This window comes from Amblyomma mixtum, chromosome 2 (assembly GCF_055824585.1).
Source record: "Amblyomma mixtum isolate Tamu chromosome 2, ASM5582458v1, whole genome shotgun sequence".
Lineage (NCBI taxonomy): Eukaryota > Metazoa > Arthropoda > Arachnida > Ixodida > Ixodidae > Amblyomma > Amblyomma mixtum.
The window spans coordinates 111950486-111976557 of NC_143013.1; the positions used below are offsets into that span (position 1 = coordinate 111950486).

Below are 26072 nucleotides of genomic sequence, written 5' to 3' on the forward strand. Positions count from 1 at the left end.
CCTCGAGTCTGTAACCGTTTCCATGTTTTACTTTCTTGAATTCATATATGAGTTTACTATTAAAAGGCCGTCACTGAGTCATCCCCAACTGTAACATGAGAACGCGGGAAAGAAAAGTCACAAGACAAACATTCCGCGTCATCTGTGCCCGCAACCGCCTGGGCTGCCCACTGACGGCTCCCCTGGCTTTCACTGACTACCTGCCACTCCTTGCAGTGCTGTCAGCGTGGCGTCAGGGTTTTTCTCTTTATGCTGATAGCAGTTTTTTGGCGCAACTCTTTTCGCCGGCGGTAAACGTTCTCCGCGGCGTCGCCGACGCCGTCGAATTGCCTTGAAAAGCGCACGTTTCCTTGTGAGGTGCACGTTTTTTTTTGTTTAACTTTCTACACAGTCCTAAGCGAATTCGCTGTCGTACGCAGTTCACGCAGATGTTTAATCAATTTCAATTCAAGAGGCCTGAACTCTACCAAAAATCAGCGGCCGCGTACTTCGCTCTCACGAAAATGCAACGGTGGTAGGAACAGCCTGTACAGTGAATGCTCTTCCCGGTTCCATAGTGCACGCACTCCGACGGACAAATGACCCAAGCTCACCCAAAATCCTTCAGCCACATGATTTGATCATAAACACGTCACCTTCTCGGCGCACATTATCCGGGTGCTGCTAAACACTCATCTAAAGGTGCGGCATGTGATTTAGAGTTCTATGAATTATGCGTCACCAAAATACCGCAGCTGGTTGAAGAAGACGGTAGAAAGGAGGTCGAAATATCAGCAGCGAGCTGCAGATACATCGTGGACACAGGAAAGGAATTTATGAAAAGGAGTAGATACAGAAAAAACAAGAGTCGACGCTAAGGTTTCTTTGCTGCTTTATGGCTTCGAGCTTAAAATGAATATAGTTGTTGCTACAGATACACAGAGAGTGCTTACTTAGTTGCTCGGAGGACATATATACAAATCCGCATCCGCTATTAATAGTCGCCTTCTACATCAGGGCATAGGTCCCTGCTATGGGCTGGAACGTTGGCACCGCATGTGTCGACGAAGCGGTCGATACAGTTTTTCGGCACGTTGTCCTTCAGTTCCTGTCGAGTCCACAGCGCGCACTCTGGAAACAAAAGCGGCAAACAAGCGAATTGTGTGGTTGCACATTAGGTGCCGCTGAACAGAGCAAAATGAGGGGCAAAAAAATTGGCTGGGACTTAGGTAAGGTTAAGCCTGGATATCTCGAAGCGAAAAGCTGTGGTGATGCTTACGGTCAAGCTTTATGATTTAGCCTATGATTATAATTATGGCTTAGCTCAAGGTTATGCTTTATGATTTATGAGTAGTAGCAGCGAGATGATCCGCCATAATCATTTCGATTGTCTTTGCTGCATCGTTTAGCGAGACGTTCTTCTCGTTGTTCGGGTGTCTCGGACGCTCGTTGAGCTTTCAGCCTTTCATTTCTTCGCTCCTTTTCAACCAACTCCCGTGGTAGCACTTCTGTATCAGTAGTATCACTCTCTTCTTCTTCCATGTTGAATGCGCACGCCTATTCTCTGGCAAGCGGTTATATAGCCTGCCTTCGCGATAAACACGCGCTTGCGGCGAACTTCAAACGATGACGCATAGCGCGCGGCAGCGTGCGCCTGTACTATGGGCAAGCGCGCCTTATATACCCCTCCTTTCAAATGCGCACTGCGCACGGCTGCGGCGAAATGTCAAACAGTGGCGAGGAGGGGAAGCGGCGGCGCACATGAGCAGTAGCCTGCGCCGTGCGTGACGTCATGCGTGCTCCGAAATACGCCGTCTCACGCAAAGCGCGGTGTTGACTAGCGTATTAAGCTGTTCGTGTCAAAAGCGTATCTTACACGGGGCCTTGCAGATTTTGATGGCTAATGTTGGGCTAAAGCAGTATAGCTTGCTCGATTTACCTTTGTCGGCCTTTATAAGCATCATCAAAAACCTTACTGCATCCAGTCCAAGTGAGAGCGAGGATAAAGACTTTTTTCATACTTCTCCAGTTAATCCTGTATTTTACCAGCGGCCTTATCCCACCATGATTTATTCCCACCATACTTCTTTGTCTCATCCCCCAACCTAGCTTCCTGCTGCCTCTGCTACGCTTGCTTTCTCTTGGTAACCAGTCGGTCACCCTTAGCGACCATCATTTGTCTAGCCTTCGCATTGGATACCCTGCCCAAGGTCATTTCTCGTTCTTGATTCCGATTAGTATGTCAGTACCCAGCGTTTTTTCTCATACTAGCTCTAGTCAGTTAATGTCCCTTAGTATTATATCTATTACACAACACAAGAAAATATGTTGTTTAAGTGACTGGAGGAATATCTAGTTGAAGTGCCAGCCGATTCATGTAGGCTAATTTAAAAACATTCCGTTTATTTTTATGAGCCTCTGACGTATTCAGAAATATTAATTATGTTGCGACAAACTTCAACGCAAATTTAAGTGCCTCCCCATTAAAGTATTTGTACCGCAGAAAAGATTTTTTTACAGGAATATGTATGTGTCATATGGCTCCGGCATCGAACTGAAACAGCTGACACTTAGATAGATAGATAGATCTTTATTTTAGACAACAAGGTCTCGGATACAGGGTCAAAAGGCAGATGCACTCTGCCTGACGGGGCCCAAGCACCGGACACAATGCTCAGGACAAGCGGCAAAAGAAGCAAGAGCTTCATACACTCTCATTACAAAAAACAACACATAATTATACAAGGTAAAAGTAGGAGGAAGGTGCATACTTTTGCAATGACATAATTAAAGTAAATATTTACAAGGCACATCACAACAAGAAAAACACGAGAATTCACAGAGTTGACGGAAAAACAGGGACATCAAGAATTTCTGAGTGAACAACCCTTTAATCATTCGGGCGAGAAAAGAGGTAAGCTTTAGCATTTCTATTGAAGGACTTTTGGGAAACAGATTGCTGAATAATTTCTATGGCCTGTGTATGTTGTGTATGTTTATTTAGAAGACTGGGAATTAAATATGAAAGCATTTCGCTTCCATAGTTAGTCCTTACGAATGGTATTCTGTAACTGACGTGACTTAATTTATAAGGCGCGTCACTACTAGAGTTTAATTGAACATATTTAGTGGGATGATGTTTGAAATCGTTAAACACATAAGAAAACAGTTTCAACTCAAATAATTCATTGACTTTTAGAATAGAATGCTTAGAGAAGTACAAACCTGTATGATCATTGTATGCAAGGTTTTCGACATATCGTATTGCTTTCTTCTGTAATGTTATCAGCCTCGTGAGGTTAGTTTTCGTTATAGATCCCCAAACAAGTAAACAATAATGAAGATGTGATTGAATTAGGGTATGATATAACTGCCACTTCAGCCATTTCGGAACAAGGTCTCGAAGTTTATATAATACACATAATGACCTTGATATGCTGGCATGAATCTTATTAATATGCAGGGTCCAACTCAAGTGTTCTTCAAAGATTATGCCTAAAAATTTGTAGGAAGAAACACGCTCAATTACGCTATTTTTGAATGTAAGATTAATTTCACTGTTATCAGGCTTGTTACGTGCCTTAAATACAATAAGCTTTGTTTTATTAACATTTAACTCTAGTTTATTTATATTCAACCATAAAGACAATTCTTGTAACCATGCATTTGCCTCAGCCTGAATATTACTAAGATGCTTGCCAGAAAAAAAATACACTGGTATCATCTGCATATAAAATTATTGTGGGAGTTCGAGGGATGGCTATTATATCATTGATATAAAGAATGAAAAATATTGGACCCAAAATAGACCCTTGTGGAACACCGTATATTAATTGACCAGGTTGTGATTGATGAGCATTCAAACATGTATACTGCACATGTATATTGACCTCTTTTAAGCACTAACATGCTTATACCAGTCCGGTATCGAGCCCGAACCGGGCCGGCCAGTCCAGTATGGCCGTGCCTGTTTTGGCGATCAAACAGGACAGACTATGTCTGGGTAGGAGCTCAAAACGGATATCCCAGGGTTCACCGTGGCTCCGTAAAGTGGCCACACAGCTCGATCTCATCGCCAATAGGAAGGACGCGCCCTGGGGTAGTCTCTAGCTCTCTCGCTTCTGAACAAAGCGTACCTCTGTCGCTGGCTGTCCTGGAATAACCTGCAATCTGTCGAGCGCCCAGACTTTCGCTAGCTTCGTAGGAGGGCCGAGGTGCCCGCGCGTCGCACCGATGCCCTTGGGCGTTCTGCTCGCCCTATGTTCCTCGCCGTGCTTATGCACGCCTTCATGCCTCCCCTAGACTACATCACAGGGATGCGATTTTTCCCCGTTTCTCGTCCCATGGACCTCCTGCGCCTGCTGACGCCTTACTCCAGTCCAGCACTCCTTCCAGTCGCTCCAACGAGTGCACGCATGGCTGCGCGCACCTGCCGCCACGCGACTTCCTCTCACAACAAGGAAGGCTCCTCGCCCGTCAGTCGCTTCGGCGGCTTCGTGCCTGCCGCAACCAGTCTTCTCCAGACAGGTGGCCGCTTCGGCGGCCTCGTCCCCTCCTGCCCAAGTAAGAAAGGCTCCTTATGGACTCCCTCCAAGCGGCCGCGCCGCATCTTACCTGGCAGCAGCAGTCCTACTTGCTCAACACCCGCTGGGCCTTTTCCTACGATGGAAGACCGCTCCCTTACTGCACTGCATCAATATACAAGTTAATCAATCCTCTTCATCGAACCTCCCCTAGATGTCCACACCAGGGGATTTTTCCCATCGCCTGAGCTGCGCTTCCCTAGATTGTCTACATTCAAGAATTCATCACATCGACATTCTGCTGCACCTCTCGATTACCTCACGGCACAAATTCTGCACGTGCGGTTCGCTTGGTGCGCGTCATGGCTTCGTCTACAGGCTTCACCCTCCCCCGCCCCACTTCAGACTATGAGCAGTAATTTATACAAGGGGAAACGGAAACTAGAGCCTCAACACATCGCGAACGAAGCCACGGCAGTACGACTCCTGGAGAACACCGCTGGCGCCCAGCTACGGAGATGCGTGGGAGCGCGTGCGAGGCTTCGGGACGGCCGATCGTAAATTTCCACTGGTGGCACTGTTGAAGTGCAACGTAAAGAGATTGCGTTCTGTTTTGTTCACCTCTCTGATATGTTAGTATACTTCGTAGCCAGATCTTTCATTGTATTGTAGCAACTCTAGCCTTACTTTGCATGTATTGCATTGTTTTGTAGATTATCCTCTTTATCATTTCGTTAGAAATTCCTCTGTGTCGGCTCTTTGCTATATAAAACTTGTTTTTTAAGCATGAAATGCTTTTAGCTCCCGTTGTCGGCAGTGTGGTGACGTTACGCCGAGACCGAGAGCCAACATCCGGGTACTGAATTCCACTCATCCGGGCACTGAAACGAGAACATCCGGGCACGGTACGAGATTTAACGAGAATCATACGGGATCTGTTAGGGGCTTCGAAAGAGGACCGCTTAGAGCTAGAGGAGAGCTCAAGGGCGAGAAGGGCTTTTGCGGAAAAACTGCTTCCGCGGCGTCCCCAAGGATGGCGCAGCGGTCTCACACTCACGCATGTAAAAGACCGGCCGCTGGGCCTTCAGCTCATGACTTTTTCCCCCTTTGACAGGTAGAAGTATACACGCTCGCGGAGTATTCGAACGCGCTGCATATACATTCTTGTCAGGCCTGCGTCTCCTCATGTCCGCGTATACGCTTCTGCATCGTCCTGCATTTCAACGCCGCCACCGTCACAGCTGCTTAAGCCGAGCAATGGAGCCTGATAAAAGGAGAGGTAGGAAGCGTCTTGCGGAAAGCGATCGCTTTGCGAGTGATACGCCACAGTTGAAGACTGTTCGCCCCTGCCTACAACGCCATGATTATGCGGCCGCTCCCGAAAGCGACAAGGCCGCCACGATTCGCGGCTGCTTACCTAAGCCCGCACTATTGCGGGCGATCGCTTCTACGCAACAAGAAGAGTGTGGTGTGTTGTGTTGAACACTAGACCTATTTCAAGATTTTTACTAGTACCATCTACAACCAATGTGTTATGCCCGTAAACATTTCATGCATACTCTACTCTCGGTTACGGGAGAGGCAGAGATTTTTTTTTCTCAGCCTTTCACTCGGACCCTTTTATGGCGTGCGAGCGGCGAACGCTCAGCCCCAAATGCCCACCCTTCTTGGTTAATTGGTAGATGTTTTCTCACTTAGCTTACCACCGTATCTCCTGAGAGGCCGAAACCGCTGCCCCTACACAATCTTAGAGAGTCCGGGAGCGCACGCAACTAGTGCGACATTGGAAGCATTTCTGGTTACATTGGTCATACAATAAATAATAGCAGATTACCAGTCTCTGATGCTCTATGTATGAAGCATTTAGCGTGTAGACGTGCTGCGCATGTCAGAGAAAGGCCCTAGCTCTTGTGCAGTTCAGCAATAGTGCGATATAACTGAAGAATGATTTTACTTTTGTCTGCATCCTGCATGGCACAGCGCCGTCCCGTATAAAATAAGGGCATTATGTATACTACAGGGCTATCTTGCATGATACAATGCCATCCCGTGTAATACAGGACACTCCTCTACATACAGGAACATCCCGTATGCGTATCCTTGTATAATAAACGGATAGGCAGTTCCTGTTTACAGCCAATATTTTTTTAATATGATTCTTCAGGGGATTTATCAATGCGTTCTTATTAGAGCGGCCATGCGAACAGAACACACTGTGTCCGTTTGTCGGGGTGGAGGCTCCTAGGAACCAGAAGAAAAGCATACTCGTACCATAGCAGTAGTATCTGGCGGTATCCTAACCCGCAGAGACGCGAACCGTTAAGATTCACTTCCCGCTGCTTTGGACCACTCGGCCATCACCGACAGCTTCTCTCATCGCGTATTAAACTGCCAGCCCCTCACGCTGTGCTCTCGAAGTCGTCGTCTTCATCAACTTTAGTCCATGCGCAATGCAGTTAAAATGCCGCAGCACGCGGCCACTTTCACGTGCCAGCGTAACTTCGAACAGGTGGTCGGTTTTGTTCCACCGTTTACGCGCGCAAGACCACGTGTGCGCCTGTAGGAGACAGGCAGTAAGAAAGCATGCCGAAGCCGATGCTTGATGGCCCTTCGTCAAAGCTGCTGTTGATGTCATGGTTTGCATAGAGTATACGCAATTTGAACGGGTGACAGTAAATTTACCAAATGTCATGCTTTGGTGAGGACAGTTTATTAAGACAGCAAATGGCTTCCAAACTAAACTCTTTGTTGGGTTCACTTGCGCCCAAACAACTCGGAGGCAGCCTCAAGTAACAAGAGGCCTCGTTCGGCGGTCGTCGAACTTCAAAGTCGCGGCCACTCTTAACTGCGCTCAATTATAGCTTACAAAAAACTGTTGTTTCAACGCGCCAAACGCGATTACAACCAGAGGTAGTTGACCACGGCTGCGATAATTAGAGATCAACTTCGTCCCCTTTCGCATCCAAAACGAAGCACGTGCCGGTGATTTTTCGAATGAGAAAGCAAACATTACGAAGCACTGCAGCAATAACTCACGATTTCCTTCACCGTGCAGCTCCATGTTGGACACCACGCAATTTTCATAGTCAGTATAGTAGATAATCCCCTCCCTCAGATTGGAGTCTGCAAGAAACCATTATGGCGCGCAATTTACGCTAAACCGTCTGAGCAGTTTCGATGCAATATAACACAGAGAGCGTAACTAGAATTCTCTCATTCATAAATCGACCACTGGAACAGCAACAAGCGCAATCGCTAACTTTGTATCTCAAAACTGGTGGATTTAGGTTTTTCAGTACACCTTTTTGCACAATGTGGTTTCGCAGAAAGATGTCAAGTATTCTTTAAAAAGGAGTACATCAGTTCATGCGTGATACCACATTCTCGCAAACAGCTGAAAAAAAAAACTGAACAAGCTTCCATTCTCGCAGTCTCAGTAGCTCATCTCAAATCTACTGGCGTCACTGGCGCTCAGACCTAGGTTGTGGGTGGAGAAATGCACAGCGGAAGAAAATTGTCGAGATAGGATAGGTCTGATGCCGCATGGTCAAGATAAATGACAGTAAATGTGAAATTCTTTTCTCTTTTAATGAAAGCGACCTGAATGAATGGCATGGTAAATAATTTCACATGATAATTCCTTTTCGCCCATCAAATAATGGTCAAGTAACTCTGATAGCAGTATAACGACAAAACGACCGTTACCTTCATCTGACGTAAAAATCAGCGTTCCAGGCTCTTCTCCCGGTGCGACATGGAAGGGAAGCTCCATTCTACACAAGTGTGGACAAAATGTAGTTTACAAAACATCACAGTTTCCAAAACTAAAAATGGTGGCTACAAGAAAAATTTACGTTATATAGAGCAAGGTTTCTTGTTGTTAGACTTTGGAAAAAGGTATGAGTGGAATCTGCAAGAAAGGGATGTTGAGGGTAGAAATCGCGGAATTGTAAAAGTTCTCAGGCCTTCTGTGTTGTAGCTTAAAAAACATTGTGCTACTCATGCTACAAGGAGCACAATTTATAGAGGCTAGACATTTTGAAACAAAATGAATTCCTTTCAGCATGCAGTACCTAATAATGGAATGTGTATACTTCGCATTGTCCTGTACGTCTCTTCATATACCTGTCCATCAAAAGGCATGCCCGTGAATGACCAATGTCCGGTGTACATACAATTGCAAAAGGCGAAGCATACGAGGTATGTTCAGACACCGTTACATTGAAGGCGCTTGTTTGAACTCTTACTTCTTATTCATGCTTTGGCGCCCTATGAAAATGGTAAACGCTAATATAATAAACACTGCATTGCCGTGAACACCAACACCGATCATAAAATAAATATGTTTCCTCTTTCAAGGGGGTCATATTCGGAATAAATGCAAGGAGTATTTATCTGTTAATGTATTATTAGGTTGCTTTATACTGAAGGAAGAAAAACACTACCCTGCTGTAGGCAAGTAGAATGTGTAGGTCGCCGTCTTTGACTTCAGGTCGATACCTGTTCTTACTGTTGTCACGCACTCGAATAGGGTGTCATTGCCCCAATTCGATATGGCGACTGCATACTCAAACTTCTGCAAAGCCTGAAACACAAAGTACATTCCGTGATTTAAAATATACTTATTGATGCAGAGAAAGTTTTTAACGTACCGTGCAAAAATGTCAGCGCAAATGGAACAACATGGAGGATTACGAACGATGACTAGAGACTCTACTTCAAAATTAGGAATGAAAAACAAGGAAGGTTTGGTTGGCTTGATGTCAGGGGTTTAAGCCGACAATAAAGAAGAGGTTGAGTTTGCTTTTCGGCAAAGTAAAATCACCGCTTTGTCACGTTATGGTGCGACAGAATGCTATGGACAAAAACTGCATGGAAGATTTCACCTCAGTTATAGCCGAGATAGCGTATGCAGATCAGAATGTTTATTTCAGATGCTAAACAATTTGCCGCTACAATCAATGGCCAGGCGTACAGCGGACCGATCAATTCTGGTCGCCAGCCTCTGCCAGGTAAAGTGTCGTGTAAGTTGCCTGTGGCGACAGCAAAGATACATTTTAATATATGTCTTGTTAGATACGAAACATCGGAAGCAGCATTATTTGCATGCACTCCTGTTAGGCGGACTCCACGCCTACATTTTTAGAGCGCAGCTCTTTGGCGTCCGTTCCTGGGTTTCGCGTCGTCGTCGGCGTCGGCCTCGTAACCAGCTCCGCCCCCAATGTCACGCTTTTCAATTGGTCGAAATGCTCGTGACGTCACAGTGCGCGAATTTCGAATGGGGCCAATTGTACTTTGGCTAGTAACCATGCAACCAATCAAAGGGATCGTATAGTGATGCTGCAACTAAGTTGGACTGAGTTTAGTTAATTGCTTAATTAATCAATTAGCCTAATTAATATAGAGGAGAATGAAGAGGTCAGAACAAAAGAAAAGAAAGACGCGCGCCGCAGCGACAACAGCGTCCGCGGAAGGAGACGCTGCTGAAAAAAAACAGATAACTACGAAGCCGCGTTCCCTCCACCACCACGCACTTCCCCACTAAGTTGTTGTTGTTGTTGTTGTTGTTGTGACTGAGAGAAGGATGAAAAGGAAATTGCACGGGCCTGCTACTGGCTCTAGCCAAGCCACCACCGCTGCCAACGTGCAGATAGAGGAGAGGTAAGAGATCAGAGGAAAGAGAAAAAGGCAAGAAAAGACGCGCGTCGCAGCAACAACTGCATCCGCCGGAGCGGACGCTGCTGAAAAAATCAGATAAGCGGCTGAAGCCGCGCTCGCCGAAGCGGCATCATATACTACGTTGCTCGTTTCATATACGTTGTGTCGAACATCCTAGACAGTTCCAACAATTGACAGGTTAATGACAGAACACGATGGATAGAAGTACAATAATATAAATATGAAATAGCCTAATTAACCTTTCTAGTTAGACCGCATAAATCAATAAAACCGAGAACGAAATTGGTCGAGTTGGGGAATCGAACCAGGGTCTCCGGAGTGCGATACGAGCACGCTAGCCACTCCGTAATGCCAGCTGAATGGTTTGGAATGAACAAAGGCGCGTCTAGCTAATATGGCGTCTTCGTTCACTCCCATCTTCCCCCTTTCCCTTACGGCGAGGTGCAGGTGTCCACCCAGATATGCGAGAGAGATACATTTCCTTTCCTCAAAAAATAAATTTACCGTCCAGCAAGGCGTACAGCCGAATTGGCGATGGCGTTCTGTGGACTCCCTGGCTGCGTTGCAAGACGCTGTCGCGTTCCACTCTTACAGGCGAAGCTTAACATGTTAACCACACATCAGTAACACACGCAGACAGCCAATGGACGCGTCATTCGCTGGCAGCACTTGATTCATCATTCACAACCACATTCTTACCGTACGCTCCCTTGCCGCACATGCCAAGGACGTACACCACGATCACATTCTGCGCCATTCCTCTGTACTTTGCTTTGCTGAAACCTGGATGGATCCCGAAGAGCCTCTAGAAATCATAGATTTCCTATACTGCTGTGGTGCTCGCAGAGACCACAACAGAGCGGCGGGAGTCGCTATCTACTTGCGCACAGGTCTCTCTGCAATACCAGTCGAAATGTTTGGCACGTCACATGAAGTTGGCGAACTGTGCGCCGCAAAGTTGCCCAACGGCTTGCTGGTAGTAGCTGCCTACTTCGCCCCTACCGCACTCACGAAAGACGTCGTGCACTTCCTGCAACTCGCATTAACCGTCCATCGATCCACACCGATGTTAGTAGTGGGGGACTTTAATGTTGACATAAAGACAAACACCAATTTCCTAACACTTATGCGGGAGAACATCCCGTTCCTCTCGCTCGTAACGCGTCCCACGGCTGTGACAACCTCGCGAGGCACTTGTATAGATCTCGTCTTTGAGAATCAAGCATTGGTGTACCAAGTCGAACATATATCAGTCTATTTCTCCGACCACAAAGCTTCCTTCATGACTGTCAAGAACTGTTAGTGGAGTCTTTGTTAAAGGAATACGTGTGAAAAATAAAAAAAAATTCTGTGATAGCGCATACATGTGTTGCTCGATTTCTTTGCCTCAATCTATCGAAAAGGTGAAACAGCTTATTTGCTGCGCTCAAATTTCGCATTAGGAAGTAACGTAATCGTCGGTAAATTTTTTCTGTAGGTAGCGCTAGAAATAGACGGGAACGAGAAATTATCGAAGCTTTCGCAATGCACGTTGCTCCAGGTAAGCGATGCATCAGCTCCCCTTCGGTGTTATTAGGGGGAACTGAATTAACCTACCTCAAGAATAGTAATCTTCGGCTGTTGTAAGCACGCGTAGTTTTTACCTGTTTTTCCTTCATTCGTGTTTTTTCCTTCATTCTTGTCAGCGCGTGCGTTTCATCTCTCTTCTGTTTTTGATATGACGTCAAATGTGTGTATATAGTCATGTATCTTCTTAGATTAAACAGTTGCTAGAAAGCGATTCGTCCTGTGTGTCTGTCCCTTTTTCGTGTTTTTATAGCGTAACTACAAGTAATGCAGAAGAGCCATTTCTCACCTGCATTTCGAGCGAGAAGTGCTGGTGAGTACGCTCGTTTAGTTCACGGAAATTAGACTGGTTGCAGTAAGATTTCAAGTTATAGAAGATTTGAAAGACGGAGACAAAATAATTCTCTTGGGAAGATATAATGTTTCTCCAGATGACGACGTAAAAAGCCAGCCTAAAGCGCAGGTGCAAAAGTGAGTCTGAAATCTGCATCATTTTCTGCCTGAGCTGTATGGCTTATTCCCAGCGTCTGCTGCGTCTGCTATTAAGAGCTGAAAATATTTTCATACGAATTGTGGACCATCACCCGCCGTGGTGGCTGAGTTATAGTTGTTATGATCATACTTCTAGCAACGCGGCTAGAGCATGCGACATCCGTGAACTGTGAACAAAGCAGCACAGTTAGATTTAGCTGTGCTCAACCTTTATAATGCTTGATTTCTTCAGCTTGCTTATTCTTAGTCATGGTCTGCAGAAACAAGCAGACGAGCACATACGGTTTGACATTACATCGTATTTGTTCGATGATGAGACGCGAAGTAGACAAAATTCATCTCTAACTCATTTCACTTCTTGAACGGAAGCTTGTGACCAGGAACTTCCTTTATGTGCATGTGCATGTTTGCCTACACAGGTTCCAGCGTTTGATTCCTGTATTTTCACAGCTGCTTTCTTACGCAAGTCTCAATGATTGTCGAAAGTAGGCTGCCAATGAAAAAGCCAGGGACTTTGTCATGTGGTAGATAACAAAAAAAAGCAAGATTAAGAGCAAAACTGTGCAGAACATTGCACTTGCATGTGTGCATGTGACATTTTTTCGTGGGCCGCTGAGACCGATAAACGCACTTAGACCTCACTTAAACAGGAAGCAACGCACTTCTCTGAAATTTATGTATTGTCCGATTGATGTCATTACGTGAAAAGAACTAGGGCCGCGTCTTCCCTTGTGAGTGCTCTCTAAGCTGCTTGCATTGAAGGGGTATCAACTGCACATGCAGAAAAGGCACTGCGCCGGTGCTTAGCAGTGTTGAGAGCGGTGGCTGCTCACATCCTAGATTATGCGCGGGGGATTACAGCAGCTTTTATACTCAAACCTTCTGCGTCGCTGGAGCGTGAACCGTGTTGAAGAATGGGGGCTAAATATGTTCTAATAACCACGTCCATTCCACAGGCATGGCCACTGTTGTTGAAGAGCAGACAAGGACGTAAATCACAATGAAGAACTAGCGTATGTCACGTGAAATTTATTACAGAGCCTAAGCTCACCGCAACATAATACCGCATTTATTCGCTCATTGCCTGAACGCCCTAAAATTCGGGCATTCTTCTTTGGGAAATGAAAAAAAAAAAGCTTAGGTTGAATGTTGTGCGAGTTCTCTATAAAACCTTGGGCAGCCACGATGCGAATGAAGAACTTGCACAGCGTATTGCATATCACTCATGCAGCTCTTATAGTAACGCGTGGCCGGAGACCGCTCCATGGAAAGACGAGCGTGAAAGCGAGATATATAGGAGGCTGCGAGACAAGGCACGCACCTTTATTTCTTTCCGTTAATGTTTGACCAAAACATGTATGCGTACCGATGTCAGCGATATGGTTACATCAAAGGCACTAATTTATGAAGCCATAAAGCAACAATCCGGCTGGCAACGACATGGTGCGGCTTATTGCTCATCGTAGTATAGGCTTCACCTTGGAATCACTTAGGCGGCTGTATACATTCCACGAAGCGGCAGCGATATAAATTAGCGCACGTCGAAAAGCCTGGAAGGAGCTACAGGAAAAATATTTTTCTGAAGTAGCATCTACCGCACCGTTTGCTTCTTTCTTTTCTGCGTTTGAAGCCACTTTTCGTGAGCCTTCACCATGATTTTTATCCGTAGCTGACAATGCCTCGATATGATACAATTCCCCTTATCTCCTATTTAATTCTGAAACCTTACAGATGCCTTGCTTTATTTTTATATTGTAACTCACGTATAAAATGAAAGTAGCAAGGTGAAAGTGGGCGAAATACACAACACGAGCGTTTTTTCACAACTAAAATTATAATGGCAAAATGACAATAGCCAACAGCCACAGAAACCAAGGGGCACAGGGGATTTATAATTTTTATTTATTTATTTTGTGGTGTTGATCAATTTATAATATTACTGAATATATGATCGCTTAAAGCTAATTGATTAGAAAAGCTGAAGAAAAAACAACCACATGCCGCCGGTGGGATCCGAACCCACGACCTCCGAATTACGCGTCCGGTGCTCTACCGCTGAGCTACGGCGACGGCTGTCAAACCTTCTGCTTTCGGGGGTATTTATGTTTGAAAGTAAATCAGAATAAACATACATGATAGAGTCAAGAAAAATCTTCGGGCGCAATACATCTGAAGAGTGCTGAGTAACATACATGGTGCAAAAGCTGAAATCTTCATGGCCACAATCACGAAGAGCAAAAACAAAAAAAAAACAAAGAAAAGAAACCAAAGAAGAAAGAATAGAAAGAACAGAAAAAGAAACAAAAAATGTCTAAAATGTTTAAAAATTTATAAAATGAAACTCTCTTGAAAAGAGAACATTGTCTGCATGGAACATTTCTGAAGGGACAGAACTGAAACGCGATGTGGCTGCATATAATGGCTGTTCGCGGAAGGAGCCCATGGCGCTTGTCCTTTGCGACGTTCACGTGTGGTTAGACTGGAAATCTACGCAAAGCGGTTTGGCTTCGCACTCGTTGCATTCCAGTCAGTGACCCTACGCTCCCAGCACCTGTGCTTTTACTTACTGAAGTCAATTCACGATGGTAACGTAGTAGGAGCCGTTGGGGTATCGATGGAGCAGCAGAGGCGTGTTAAGTCGCTCTACAACGTATGCATTTCAAAGTCACTCCGTTCCTTTCGGAGAACATATACGCCTTTTATTGATTTTGCTGGTACTATCAAGCCTTTAAATTTCATTAGCCCTAGATTACTCCAAAGTTAAGTGAAGTTGCATGAAATAAAGAAGGCAAAGGTAACGACATGAGAAAAGTAATCATACCAAAAAAGTGTCCACTGTCTGGCTAGGCATCTTCAGTGGACCTCCTGGAGGCCCCATCTTGGCAATGGCTATGCTCGCCAGACAGACCGCTGTCACACCGAAAGACCGCAGAACTTCCATTACCGTGCGTGAACAGCGAAAGAGCACGAATAGCCTCAAGCCACATTTTATTCGTTATTCTGGGCCACTATGTGATGGTGAGCGGAACTAATTAGGCGGGGTTCACGATATTTTATTTTTGTTTCGTACAACATCTGATCCTTGATTCATTGCTGCTGCATGTTGTGCATGGGACAATTCACTTCCTAACAGACAGTTCTACGGTTATCTCTACGTGTCTGCTCTTCTCGAAAATATCAGAATAAACAAAGAGGATTAAACTGGAACAATAACTGACAGAAGGGCCGGAGCATGGTTTCCACAGAACAGCTGCTAATTTTCTCTATAGCTGCTGACGAAATCCTGCGTCTACGGCGTAGCGAGCAATAAGCGAGCAGCATCCGTTATCTTCCTACGTTCCATATATATTCATTGAAAGCATGTGTAGATAAAAAAAGAACGCCGCTTCATGGGACCTCCCATGGCATAGCAGATCAGCTGAAACAGATGTGTTTAAGGGGTGGTATCTACACAGCTCATTTAAAAACAGCACTTCAAAAGAGCTTGGGTGGTGTGGCAATATGGTTGACAGTGAAATTGGGAGCTGAAGTGGTAGCCTCTTTGCTAAAACTCAAAGCTCATTCGGCTTGCAGGCGGTGGTTATTGGACCATGGGAGATATTTTTAGCTATGAAACAAGAAATTTGGGTTACTTGGTGATGTAAAAAATAGCGCATACACTCTAAGAACTGATACTCCTGCATTAAGAGTAAAAGAGCCTCGCTACACTTGCAGGTCTCAATCTACTCTCTCTACAAACGAGAAAGAGTGAAAGGTCCTGTTCACTCCTCTTGACAAAAGAGTAAAATGGCATTTCCACTCCTGCATACCCCAAGGGAGTTCAGTGCTTGTTTTACTCCTCCGCCCTTACGGCCATACAATCGTAAGGGCGCGCTAGCTTCTCGGGGCCGGCCTGCGAGCCTGGATGCCGGCGTCAGAAAAATGCACTGGTATTGTTTGTTCACGACCAAAGCTCTGGGATAGAGTATCATTAGCCAATGTCGAGTTGTTGGTAGAAGCGATAACAGCCATACAAATTTCCTCCCATAGCCGCTTTGCTGCTGCTCTGGAGTTCGCCTGGCCTCTGCTATAGCTCCGCTCCTGAAGGGGTCGCGGAAACCGAGCATATATTTATTTCCCTATGACGCGGGGTTCAGAGTAAAACGGTGCCGAGGGTAGCACCTAAGTTCTGGCCAGTTTCGAAGCGCATTCAGCTACAGCATCTATGTGAAATCGGCTAGGTTTAGCGACGACAAGGGCAGCCAGCGAGCAGAGCACAGTTCGTCGCCCGGCGCGATCGCGGGCGCCGTCGTTGCCGAAAGCTCGGCTCGCTCAATGATTCGCTCCGTAGCTTGCGAATCGCGCACGCAAGGTTGGAAAATCGAGTAGCGACTGGCCTGCGATTGAGCGAGCCTTTATGCCCACGTTTGCAGCACAGGTGAACAAATTTAGCACACATGTACGCATGGAATATCGGCGGCGTTGCGGCGATTCAGGCGCGTTTATAGTCCGACGTGTTCAGCGCGCGGGCGAGCGTCGCTCGCAGTCAGTCGCGCTACGCCGGTTTCGCTGCGCCGGCCGGAGCGCCACCCCCTCTATACTTCGATGCGTCCAGACGCCACGCGCCGCTTCGGAGCATGCGCAGAACGACCGCCGACTCGCGCGCCGATCGTCGACCGGCGGGTAGTTTGAATTCCGTTCGCGCCTTTTTCTAGGTCACTCACTCCAAAGGAGTGCAGGGCCTGGAGGAGGCTTCAGGTCAACAGATTCTTTCCCTACTTTATACTGCACGACGAAGACATGGGGAGCCTGAGCTCTGCAGTAGCTGTCACAGAATCACTTCGCAAAATCACTTAATTTGGGAATGTCAGGATTCTCCTGGGGCTAAAACACAAATCATCCCAGACCTTGCCACCTGGGAAGCGCTGATCCGAAGCCACGACCCGGATCAGCAGAGACTCATCATCCGTCAGGCGGAGACAGCTTACCACAAGACTCTCTCCGCGGTCTCCGGTGCTGAGAGCCGGCTGGGAGGCGCCAACTCCTAATTGCTGCGCCCCGACTGTGAGGCCCCATGATGACGGAAATAAAGTTCATTCATTCATTCATTCATTCATTCATTCATTCATTCATTCATTCATTCATTCATTCATTCATTCATTCATTCATTCATTCATGCGTCGCCTCATCCGTTTCGCTCCATTCACGCCATTGCGGCTACTATATGAAATATGGCTAGGGTGTTATCCGCGCGACAGAAACTTGCTCTCGTGTTACTAGTCCACCGCTTGCGGCGAAAGCGCAGGCGCTCAATGTATGTGCGAAAGATTTTCGCACAGCGGAAAACCACAGGCGAGTACCACCAGCTTGTGCAAGAACTACGGCAAACAGACCCAGAATACCATCTCAAGTACTTCACACGAAATGACTGTAACTCGTGTGTAGCTTTTTAGCGCTTTTTTTTAACTCACTGTGACTGCTCGGCTCGTTTTATTACTATCCACAAATATTTAGCTGCACAGTAACTTGTCACGATGTTCGGGGGGTGTTTTAAACACACTTAGTGCATCCTTGAAAATCATGTAAAACGACTTTCTTTGCTGGATGACCAAGGCCTCATTTGATAAACTTTTGAGCCTTGTCCGCGACCGCATCGTCCATTCACCGAACCACAAGAATCCAATCAGCCCAGGAGAAAGGCTGGCAGTCACTTTACGGTAAATATCCCCCACTTTAGCCACCCTTAATTACACACTCGCTGACATCCGCTTGTCATACGGGATGGAGCCTTGACTCAAAGCTGAAACTGGCCGTATAGCCGCCTGATGAGCTTAGAAACTGTTCTTTCTTTCATTCTTGTTCTTATTCAGTGTAATAGCAGGAAAAACAATTCTATATCGTTTGCCCACTTTTTGCGCTGGTTTTCAAACGTCCATTCACTGTGCGAGCATGGAATTCTCTCGCCAAATATATTTTTTGTCCCCATTTCCCAGTTGTGTTCTATTGATTAATTGCCTTCCGTTATTCACATTGATTTCAACACGTCAGACATGACTCGACCCTTGAACATACCTTTATATAGCTATGTTAATCATCCCCCTCCCCTCGCGACTCTGATTGTAATTAACAATCCTCTTCAACCTAGTTGCGCCTCATAACATGATAATTAAATACAGAAAAAAAATTCTTATAACAAACGATGGCGCTGCAATACAATTAATTTGCTACTTCTACTCTTCACAGGTTTCTGGCCACAGGCGGCTCTATGATGGACGTCGCTGTAAGCTATCGTATGCATGTATCGACAGTCTCTGGCATTCTGAAAGAGACCCTGCCTGCCATCTGGGACTGCCTTTCCTCACTTGTGCTCAGACAGGCGACTTCCGACGAATGGGAGTTCATCAGACAGGAGTTCGCCACGAAGTGGAACTTTCCCAATTGTGTAGGGTGCATAGATGGGAAGCACTTCGCAATTACTTGCCCTACTGACAGTGGTTCAGAGTTCTACAATTATAAGGGTTTCTACTCATTGCTGATGTTGGCAGTGGCAGATGCAAATTATCGCTTTCTGCTAGTGGATATTGGTGCTCAGGGCAGACTTTCTGATGGCTCTTTTTTTCGAGAAAGCCCAATCAGAAAGAGCTTCGAGAACAATACCCTCAGCTTGCCTTCAGGTCATAATGGGTGGCCACTGTGCATTGTGGGCGTTGCAGCATTTCCCCTGCGGCCCTATTTAATGCGCCCTTACCCCGGAAGACAGCTAAACGAGAAAAACGAGTATTTAACTACAGGCTGTCAAGGGCGCTCCGTTGCGTGGAGAACGCTTTCGTAATATTGGTTTCCCGTTGGCGCTGCTTCCTCGGGACAGTGAGTGGTGTTGAGTTGCTCACAGCCATGGTAGGTGCGGCGGTTTGCCTGCACAACTTTCTCCTGACTGACAAGGCATATTGCCCACATGATTACGGCAACCGCGTCACTGGTGACAATGTCCAGGAAGGCGGGTGGAGGCAGACCGTAGCAAATGTAAATCCTCAGAGTACTGCCAGCGGCACCCGCTCAGCTTCAGATGCTAGGCAAATCCGGGATGCCATAGCAGAGTACTTCATGTCCCCAGGTTGTTGTTTACCATGGCAACTGAAAGTTGTATGGCGGTGTTGATGGCTAGCGTGAAGCTGTTGACTCCATTTTTCGGGCAAAACAAGAACATCCGACGCCAGCTAAGATGTATAAAACTTTATTTTGATATCTGGTGACCACTTCGTAAAGGACTTTCGAGTGGATTGTAATTGAACATATCCCGCAGATGTCAAAAAATACACGAAACATTTTGTACTTCTGCTTTTGTGCAAGCACACCACGCTAAGTTTGTTTTGTTTCCATGTTTGTTGTTTTGATGTGAAATATTTTGTTTGAACACACAAAGGTGGTGTACAACTATTGCTCAATATGCTTCATGTATAAATTAGCAATAAATTAGCAATGGTGCAAGTTATAATCATGAAATCGCTTGTAAATGTTGAAAAATCACTTGTGAAAGTTGAAAGACGAATTACCATGACAATGCACACAGCTTGAATTGTGAAACAATGAAGTGGTGAAAGAGGTAGGAGACTATTAACCACATTGAAGCTTACAATACTTGCAATGAAACCATTCAACAGTCTAACAACAGATATATCACAGCTTTGTAGTATACTGAAACAATAGGAACACGAACAAAATGATGTTAGGATACTGCACTGCATGGCAGGCAATGCAAAAAAATGAAATGGCAATGCCCTATAAGTTATCAAACATAGTGCAGATGATATCTTTGCTGTCACCTACACCTCAAAAAGTATATCTTAAAATACAGCCTCAGACTCGTCATATTCAGCTATTAGCTCCGTTATTCTAACCTTCAAGCGAGAGGCGATTCTCTTTGGCATCCTGTCAAGGCTCGTGCCAACTGATTGCGCGAAAGTCTCATTTTCGGTGTTCTTGACAAGCTGGGAAAGGAGCTGCTGCTCGAAGTGATATCAACTGGACGCTTTTTTGGACCGTTTCGAGGGTGGCTCCCTCACTGTGGAGTCTTCCTGCCTGGCAGGCTGACCAGGACTAGCTGCTGCGGGCTCCAGCTCTTCATCAACATTGGCGGTGGGTGATGGTGCTGCCGAATCATCACCTTGCATACTGTTGAAAATTTCTTCTGCTGTTGAGGGGATGTCATCACCTCCTGGCAGGGCCCTTAAGCCCACGCTGCAGGTAGTCCTGAAACAAACAGGGTGTACTCCAGTAAGTTCAGTCTTGTCGTTTCACTTTTTTTTTACTTTACTGCTAACAGAGCACCTGTGCCTTGTCGAGTGTAAGAGCGTTACGCACACGGATGAAGAAAAAGAAAAGGACACGAGCTCTGACTTACACTGATGTTTGAAATTCAGTTGAAATTCAAGGCCCATGCATTTATCATGCCTTCTTATTCATGTCTGTGAGTAGTGCCATTCCAGTAAGCAAAATGCTGAACCAAGTGCTCCAATTATCCACATTAGTGATAATTTCACAGAGCGAAAATGCTGATGTTGCCGGGAAGTTTCGGTGAGCAAATCGTCTACCTTCCAAAAGCAGGAGCTACATCTCCGACCTATATTCTAGGCAGGGGGCTGCCCACTAACCGTTCCCAACCCTCAGCCTACCCTCAGCACAAACAGTAAAGCCATAAAAAATGACAAAAAACCAACGCACATACTAGACCAAAACAAAATACACGCAAGTTCTAAGAATGCAGCTCACCTGAACACATGAGATCACAAACGCTAAAACACATAACACAAATGCACAATCGGAAGCATAAAGACCTACAGAAATTTTTGCTACAGATGTCTGACCACCCGCCAACTTTTTATTGCATGTTTGATATTGCTGTACATTTTGAAGCTGGTAAAAAGTTAATCTCATTTTAATATTTTTATAGCCACACAAAAGCCGTGAAACATTTAAAAAAACACGAAGAATTTTGTACAGGCTCCTCCAGGGTCTTCTTCTAAAGCCATGCTAACGTGATAAAGCGCGGCAGTTCATAGGCAGTTACATGGAAAAAAAACTAATACTAAATCCTCTCTCACAGAAGGGAAACATCACGGTAAAATAGCATAAATTTACGAAGGAGGCTCAGTATGAACAAGGTGTGCCCCCGTACAGAAGGTAAAACGAAGGAGGCTCAGTGAACAACCTGTGAGAGAGAGAGAGAGAGAGACTCTTTAATGAAGAGCAGAGAATTTAGCCGGCGTTTAAAAATCGCTGGCATGCTACTCTGCGTAGGGAGGGGAATTTGGGAGATAAAGACAGAAGGAGAGCAGAGTGGAAGGGGTAAAAAAAAAACGAAGATAAAATGCGGCCATGAAATGGGTACTAAGGATGCAATGGCGAGAATTGATGTAACCTATGGAGTGATGGAGTGCATAGTCCGTCAAATGGGCTGACGAAGTTCACTGCATGAAGAATGCATGAAGGTGACGTGCAAGTGAGTTTAAAGCTTATCAAGATGTCCAATGTCGTTTAAATATGTGAATAGAAAAGTCATTGCAAGTCTCTGTTGCCTAAGGCAGGCTAAGGGACCTAAAACTTTGTCCATTGTAAGGGGCACTGAGCAGAGCTTCTGCATGCAATGTTCATAGTACGCACGCTCGGTAGTATATGCGGGGCACTCAAGCAAGATATGCTCCACAGTTTTTATCGCGGCACAGTTGTCACAGTGCGGACTGTCCATTTGTCTAAAACGGTATCGTAAGCCGTTTGTATATGCAGCATTAAGACGAAGTCGATGATAAAGTGTTTCCAGATGTCGAGGAATTTGGGGTGAGAGTCTTGATCTAAGATGTGGGTCGATTGAGTGAAGAAATTGGTACTGATATGTCGGCAAACTCCAAAGCCGATACATTTCTTCGGAAGCAAAAATTTTGGCCACCTGGGACGCATCAGATTTCGTAAAAAAAGTTCTAATGTATCTCCGATGTTGATGGCCCTCGACCCGCGAAAACAAATATTCCAAAACAAAGCAAAAGAACTCACTTTCTTGGACGACCACAGTTCTTGTAGAAAGACATTGCTTCGGCAAACTGCCATGACTGCCTCGCAACGTAGGCGCTGCCGCTCCTCGTAGCGAGCTCGATCGCTTTTAGCTCCCGGGTGAAGCGGTCCCGGAGCTTCTTCCATAACTTGTGGCATTCTTCGACTACATTGAAAACGAGGGACAAAAAAAAAAATCGGCCACACATTACGATACATGCGGCGAGTGGAATGCTTCGGCTGAGAAGGGTACAAGTGAAGCCGAGCACAGCAGTCGGGAACAACTCACCCGTGGAGAGACCGGTGCTTCACCTTATTTGTTCCCAAGCGTTCTCTTTTCGCTGGTTTTCTCTGAAATCGAGTCGTTTTGTGTCGTATACACAGGGGTGTTGTTTTATGGCTTCAATAAAGCGTTCCACAACGATATCCGGCTCGGTTTCGATGTTTGGGCAGCTCGCTCCACTCACGCCGCTCGCGCTGGCATCCGCCATTTTTCTCCGCGCGATGCATTGTGGGTAGGCGCGGTCGGCGGCGCCGGCGCGCAATTGGAGCAGGAGCCAAATCTGCGCCGGGCCCGTCGGGGCACGCTGGCAGCCGCCGGTTGCGTCGGCCGCTGCAGTGCGTCGAACTATAGACAATTTCATCTAGGGCGCCGCCATTTTGGGGAGGTGGCGCCGTCTATGCGCTGTTCTTGTCCCTAGCGCCATGCTGGTATGCGCGCGCGCATTTGTGCTGCGCCCACGGTGCAGTACGGCGGCGTCGCAAAGTGGCGTTTCGGAGCTTGTGATTTTTTTTTGCGTGTGTGTGCGTATGCTAGAAAAGCGCGTGGGTGACGGGAAAAGCTTGTCGAACAATACTGCCGCCCTTTGGTTGATTGATGGCCGGAACTAAATCGGATTATGGGGCAGGAGGAACTTCCACCGTCGTTCCGATGATTGACCTAGGCAAACGAAATTTGTTTACGAGTTGTTTGTTTGCTCTAGTGCACAGCAACGGTCGCACCGCTATCTACAACGGCGGTCGAAGAAGTGACACAGGCAGCCGCCAAGCTTCTTTTATGCTATCTGATTGAGTTCGATAGACTACGATTACCAGCCAGCATAACAAAGTCACTTCATGAATGTTTACGTTAGCCGCACTTCACTTTGCTTAAGTGTGCGTGGTGCGCAGACGCGTACTGCATTGTTGGACCACTCACGGTGATGAATTTCCTTCGTGAAAGCTGACCCGTATGCACTTGACAATTTCAGGCAGGTACTACAGTGCACTTCTCAGCGAGATACGCGTCGTGCCAGATTCAGGCGCTTGATACCTGGTGTCCTCTCTGCGTTTCAGCTGGTTATCACTTCAAGATAAATGCTCGCCTACGAGCAGGTCTAGGTGCGAGATTGTTTACTAAGCCAGAGCATGCAGGCACCGAACGAAAGCACTGTCTGCATTAGTTGACATCGCGTATGTCACCGAGCGAGCGCGAGCAATGCTCGTTCTCGCTGCCTCGCCACTTTTTTTCGCGTACGTGTCCACTCTTCACTCGTCGAAAGAAAAGTGTTGCGGCCCTAAATAAATGTCCGCACAAAACAGAGAAAGTTAGATGAGAGGTTGCATGGGTATTTGCCACGCGGCAGTAGAAATTCGCCACGCCACCCGCTGCTCGATTGTGCTTTGATGAGCAAGCGCGTTTAAGGTCGTCGTTAAGCACGCTACGTGTCTTCACACAAGTTTTGCAGACTTTGGTATCTTGACGACTGGTGCAGTCAGAACGCTCTTTTGCTTCTGCCAAGGCCCGGTTGTTCGAGGTAACAACACTGCTGCTACAATATTGCTTACTCGGCAGTGCTGTAATATCGCATATCATTTGCTGTCATATTTAGCATGCACCAATAACTTCGCAGAGGTCTTTTTTCTGCTTATCTGAGCTATCTACTTCTATTGCTCTGATTTTGTGACCTTTATACTTGTCTGCAGGTCACAAGCTGTACAGGCATCCAAGTGTTGTCACTGACTGAAGTGGCCACACGTTCGGATGCCACATAACATTTTTTTATTTACTGGAGAAGAAAGCACGTGACATCAAGGAGGCACAAAGTCTTCTCTGTTAACGCTAGGCAGCCAAAGACATCGCTCGTCTTCATCTGACGGAAAGCGATGCAGATGGTCGCAGCCGCACTGACGCTCCGGCTGTTCATGCTGTGCACATGGCTCTGCGACTAGTTTTTTCCGCTTGCGGTAGTTGTTGGTGCAGCCAACAACAGCGCAGTGGTATCCTGATGACCTCGGCTCACGATTCATGTTCACAGTGAGCGTCAAAGCACGTAAAAGCTGTTTTCTCGTGCAAAAGACAGCAGGACACGACGTCACTCAGCGCGTAGCTCGCCGCCCGCGCATACCAGGAGGAGAGGAGGAGGAGAAGCGGCGGCGCGCGCGCGCCGGTTCGAGGCTATTTTTCTCCTCGCGCCGAAAACGGTCTATAGCCGGAGCTGTTTTCACCAACGCAACGCAGCGTGCGCGCGCGCGCTCGCTTGCGTTACGTCGGACTATATTCGCGCCTTTAAGCTCGTCCTCGACGCCATCATCACCGTTCGGGTGGACCCGAACATATCTTTATTTCACTACGAGACATAGTTCACAATAAAACGTACTTACAATGCAAAGAGTAGCACCTCAGCGCTAGCCAGTTTCAAAGCGCTCTCAGCTCTGGCATCGAAGTGAAACCTCCTAGGCTTAGCTACGAATACGGCAGCCAGGGAGCAGGCCGAAGCTCGTCGCGCGGCGCGCTCGCGAGCAGCGTCATAGCTGAAAGCTCGGCTCGCTTAAAGATTGGCCCAGAAACTTGCGAATTGTACTCGCAAGGCTGGCAAATCGAGCAGCTAGCGGCTGGCCTGCGACTGAGCGCACGTTCGCAGTACAGGTGAACAACAATTAGCGCACGAATGCTTGGGATACCGGCTGCGTTGCGGCCACGTTAGCTCGTCCTCGACGCCATCGTCACCGTACGTGACACACAGGCTGAGAACTTGAACTCGAGTACGTGCTAAAGTAAGCTGCTCGTATTTCTCGGAGCAATCTGAACTCGAAAAGACAGTTGCTTCTGTCGGCTTCCATGCATGTGGGCTCTTGCTAGTGAAAGTACACTCGAACAGGATGCGGCGAGTGCGGGCCGCTGTTGCATATAAGCTAAAGTGTGAAGCAAGTATCGTCGTAGTTCCGTAACGCAGTTGATATCACAGTAATCCGCTTGTACGGGTCACATTTAAGCTCTGTTTCATGTAGATCTCCGTCGACCATGCCAGTGTCGCGTAGAGTAATGCATCGCAGCTGCTCTTTGTCCTACCGCTCGCGTCGAACATATCCTTGATATGGACCAGTTTGCGATTTTCTTTGCCTTTTTTTGTCGCATTTAAGGGATTTTCGCTGCCGTTAATCGAAATTGCATTCCGTCAACAGCGTCGTCTGCGCCGTCGTCTGCTAGGACACCCGGGGATGGGATCACAGGATCGCAGCTTCTACAAACGACATGTCAGCAAAAGTATCTAAAAGCGCTTTGGTATTCGCATTTAATAAAGAAATAAAATGAAAAAATATAATTTGTTTTTGTTGCGAACACAATTCAAATATTAGTAATAAAAAAAGCGCATTTGTAGGTTTTTTCAACGAAGCAAAACTGCAGCCGTCGTCACGTTTTGTGTTATTTGGGTTTTCGTAGCATTGTTTGAGTGCTCGTGCGGTGGACGTGTATGAAGAACACAAGTGTGTTTTGGAAACCAACGACGAGAATTACGCCCTGTCAACACTGGTGATTTTGAACGGGTA

The 26072-nt window shown here is 46.4% G+C and overlaps 1 protein-coding gene and 1 pseudogene across 1 annotated transcript; both read right to left on the reverse strand.

Annotated features, from left to right (window-relative positions):
- Positions 1-973: 973 nt before the first annotated feature.
- On the reverse strand, positions 974-15188 carry LOC149360589 (uncharacterized). Its single transcript, XM_089569335.1, has 5 exons — positions 15061-15188; positions 8948-9087; positions 8208-8275; positions 7539-7625; positions 974-1110 (listed from the first exon to the last, which is right to left on the reverse strand). The coding sequence occupies exons 1-5, from the start codon at positions 15178-15180 to the stop codon at positions 974-976; spliced, it is 552 nt and encodes a 183-aa protein (XP_089425461.1). The 5' UTR covers positions 15181-15188.
- Positions 15189-20062: 4874 nt separating this feature from the next.
- On the reverse strand, positions 20063-22753 carry LOC149360590 (uncharacterized; annotated as a pseudogene).
- Positions 22754-26072: the final 3319 nt, after the last annotated feature.

Excerpts from the sequence above, each read along its gene's own strand:
- LOC149360589 (XM_089569335.1), bottom strand. The coding sequence starts at position 15,180 with ATGGAAGTTCTGCGGTCTTTCGGTGTGACAGCGGTCTGTCTGGCGAGC. Across the intron at positions 8,276-8,947 it reads TTCTACTTGCCTACAGCAGG|AATGGAGCTTCCCTTCCATG; the intron begins GTAGTGTTTTTC and ends ACACTTGTGTAG. Across the intron at positions 1,111-7,538 it reads GCTGCACGGTGAAGGAAATC|AGTGCGCGCTGTGGACTCGA; the intron begins GTGAGTTATTGC and ends TTTTGTTTCCAG.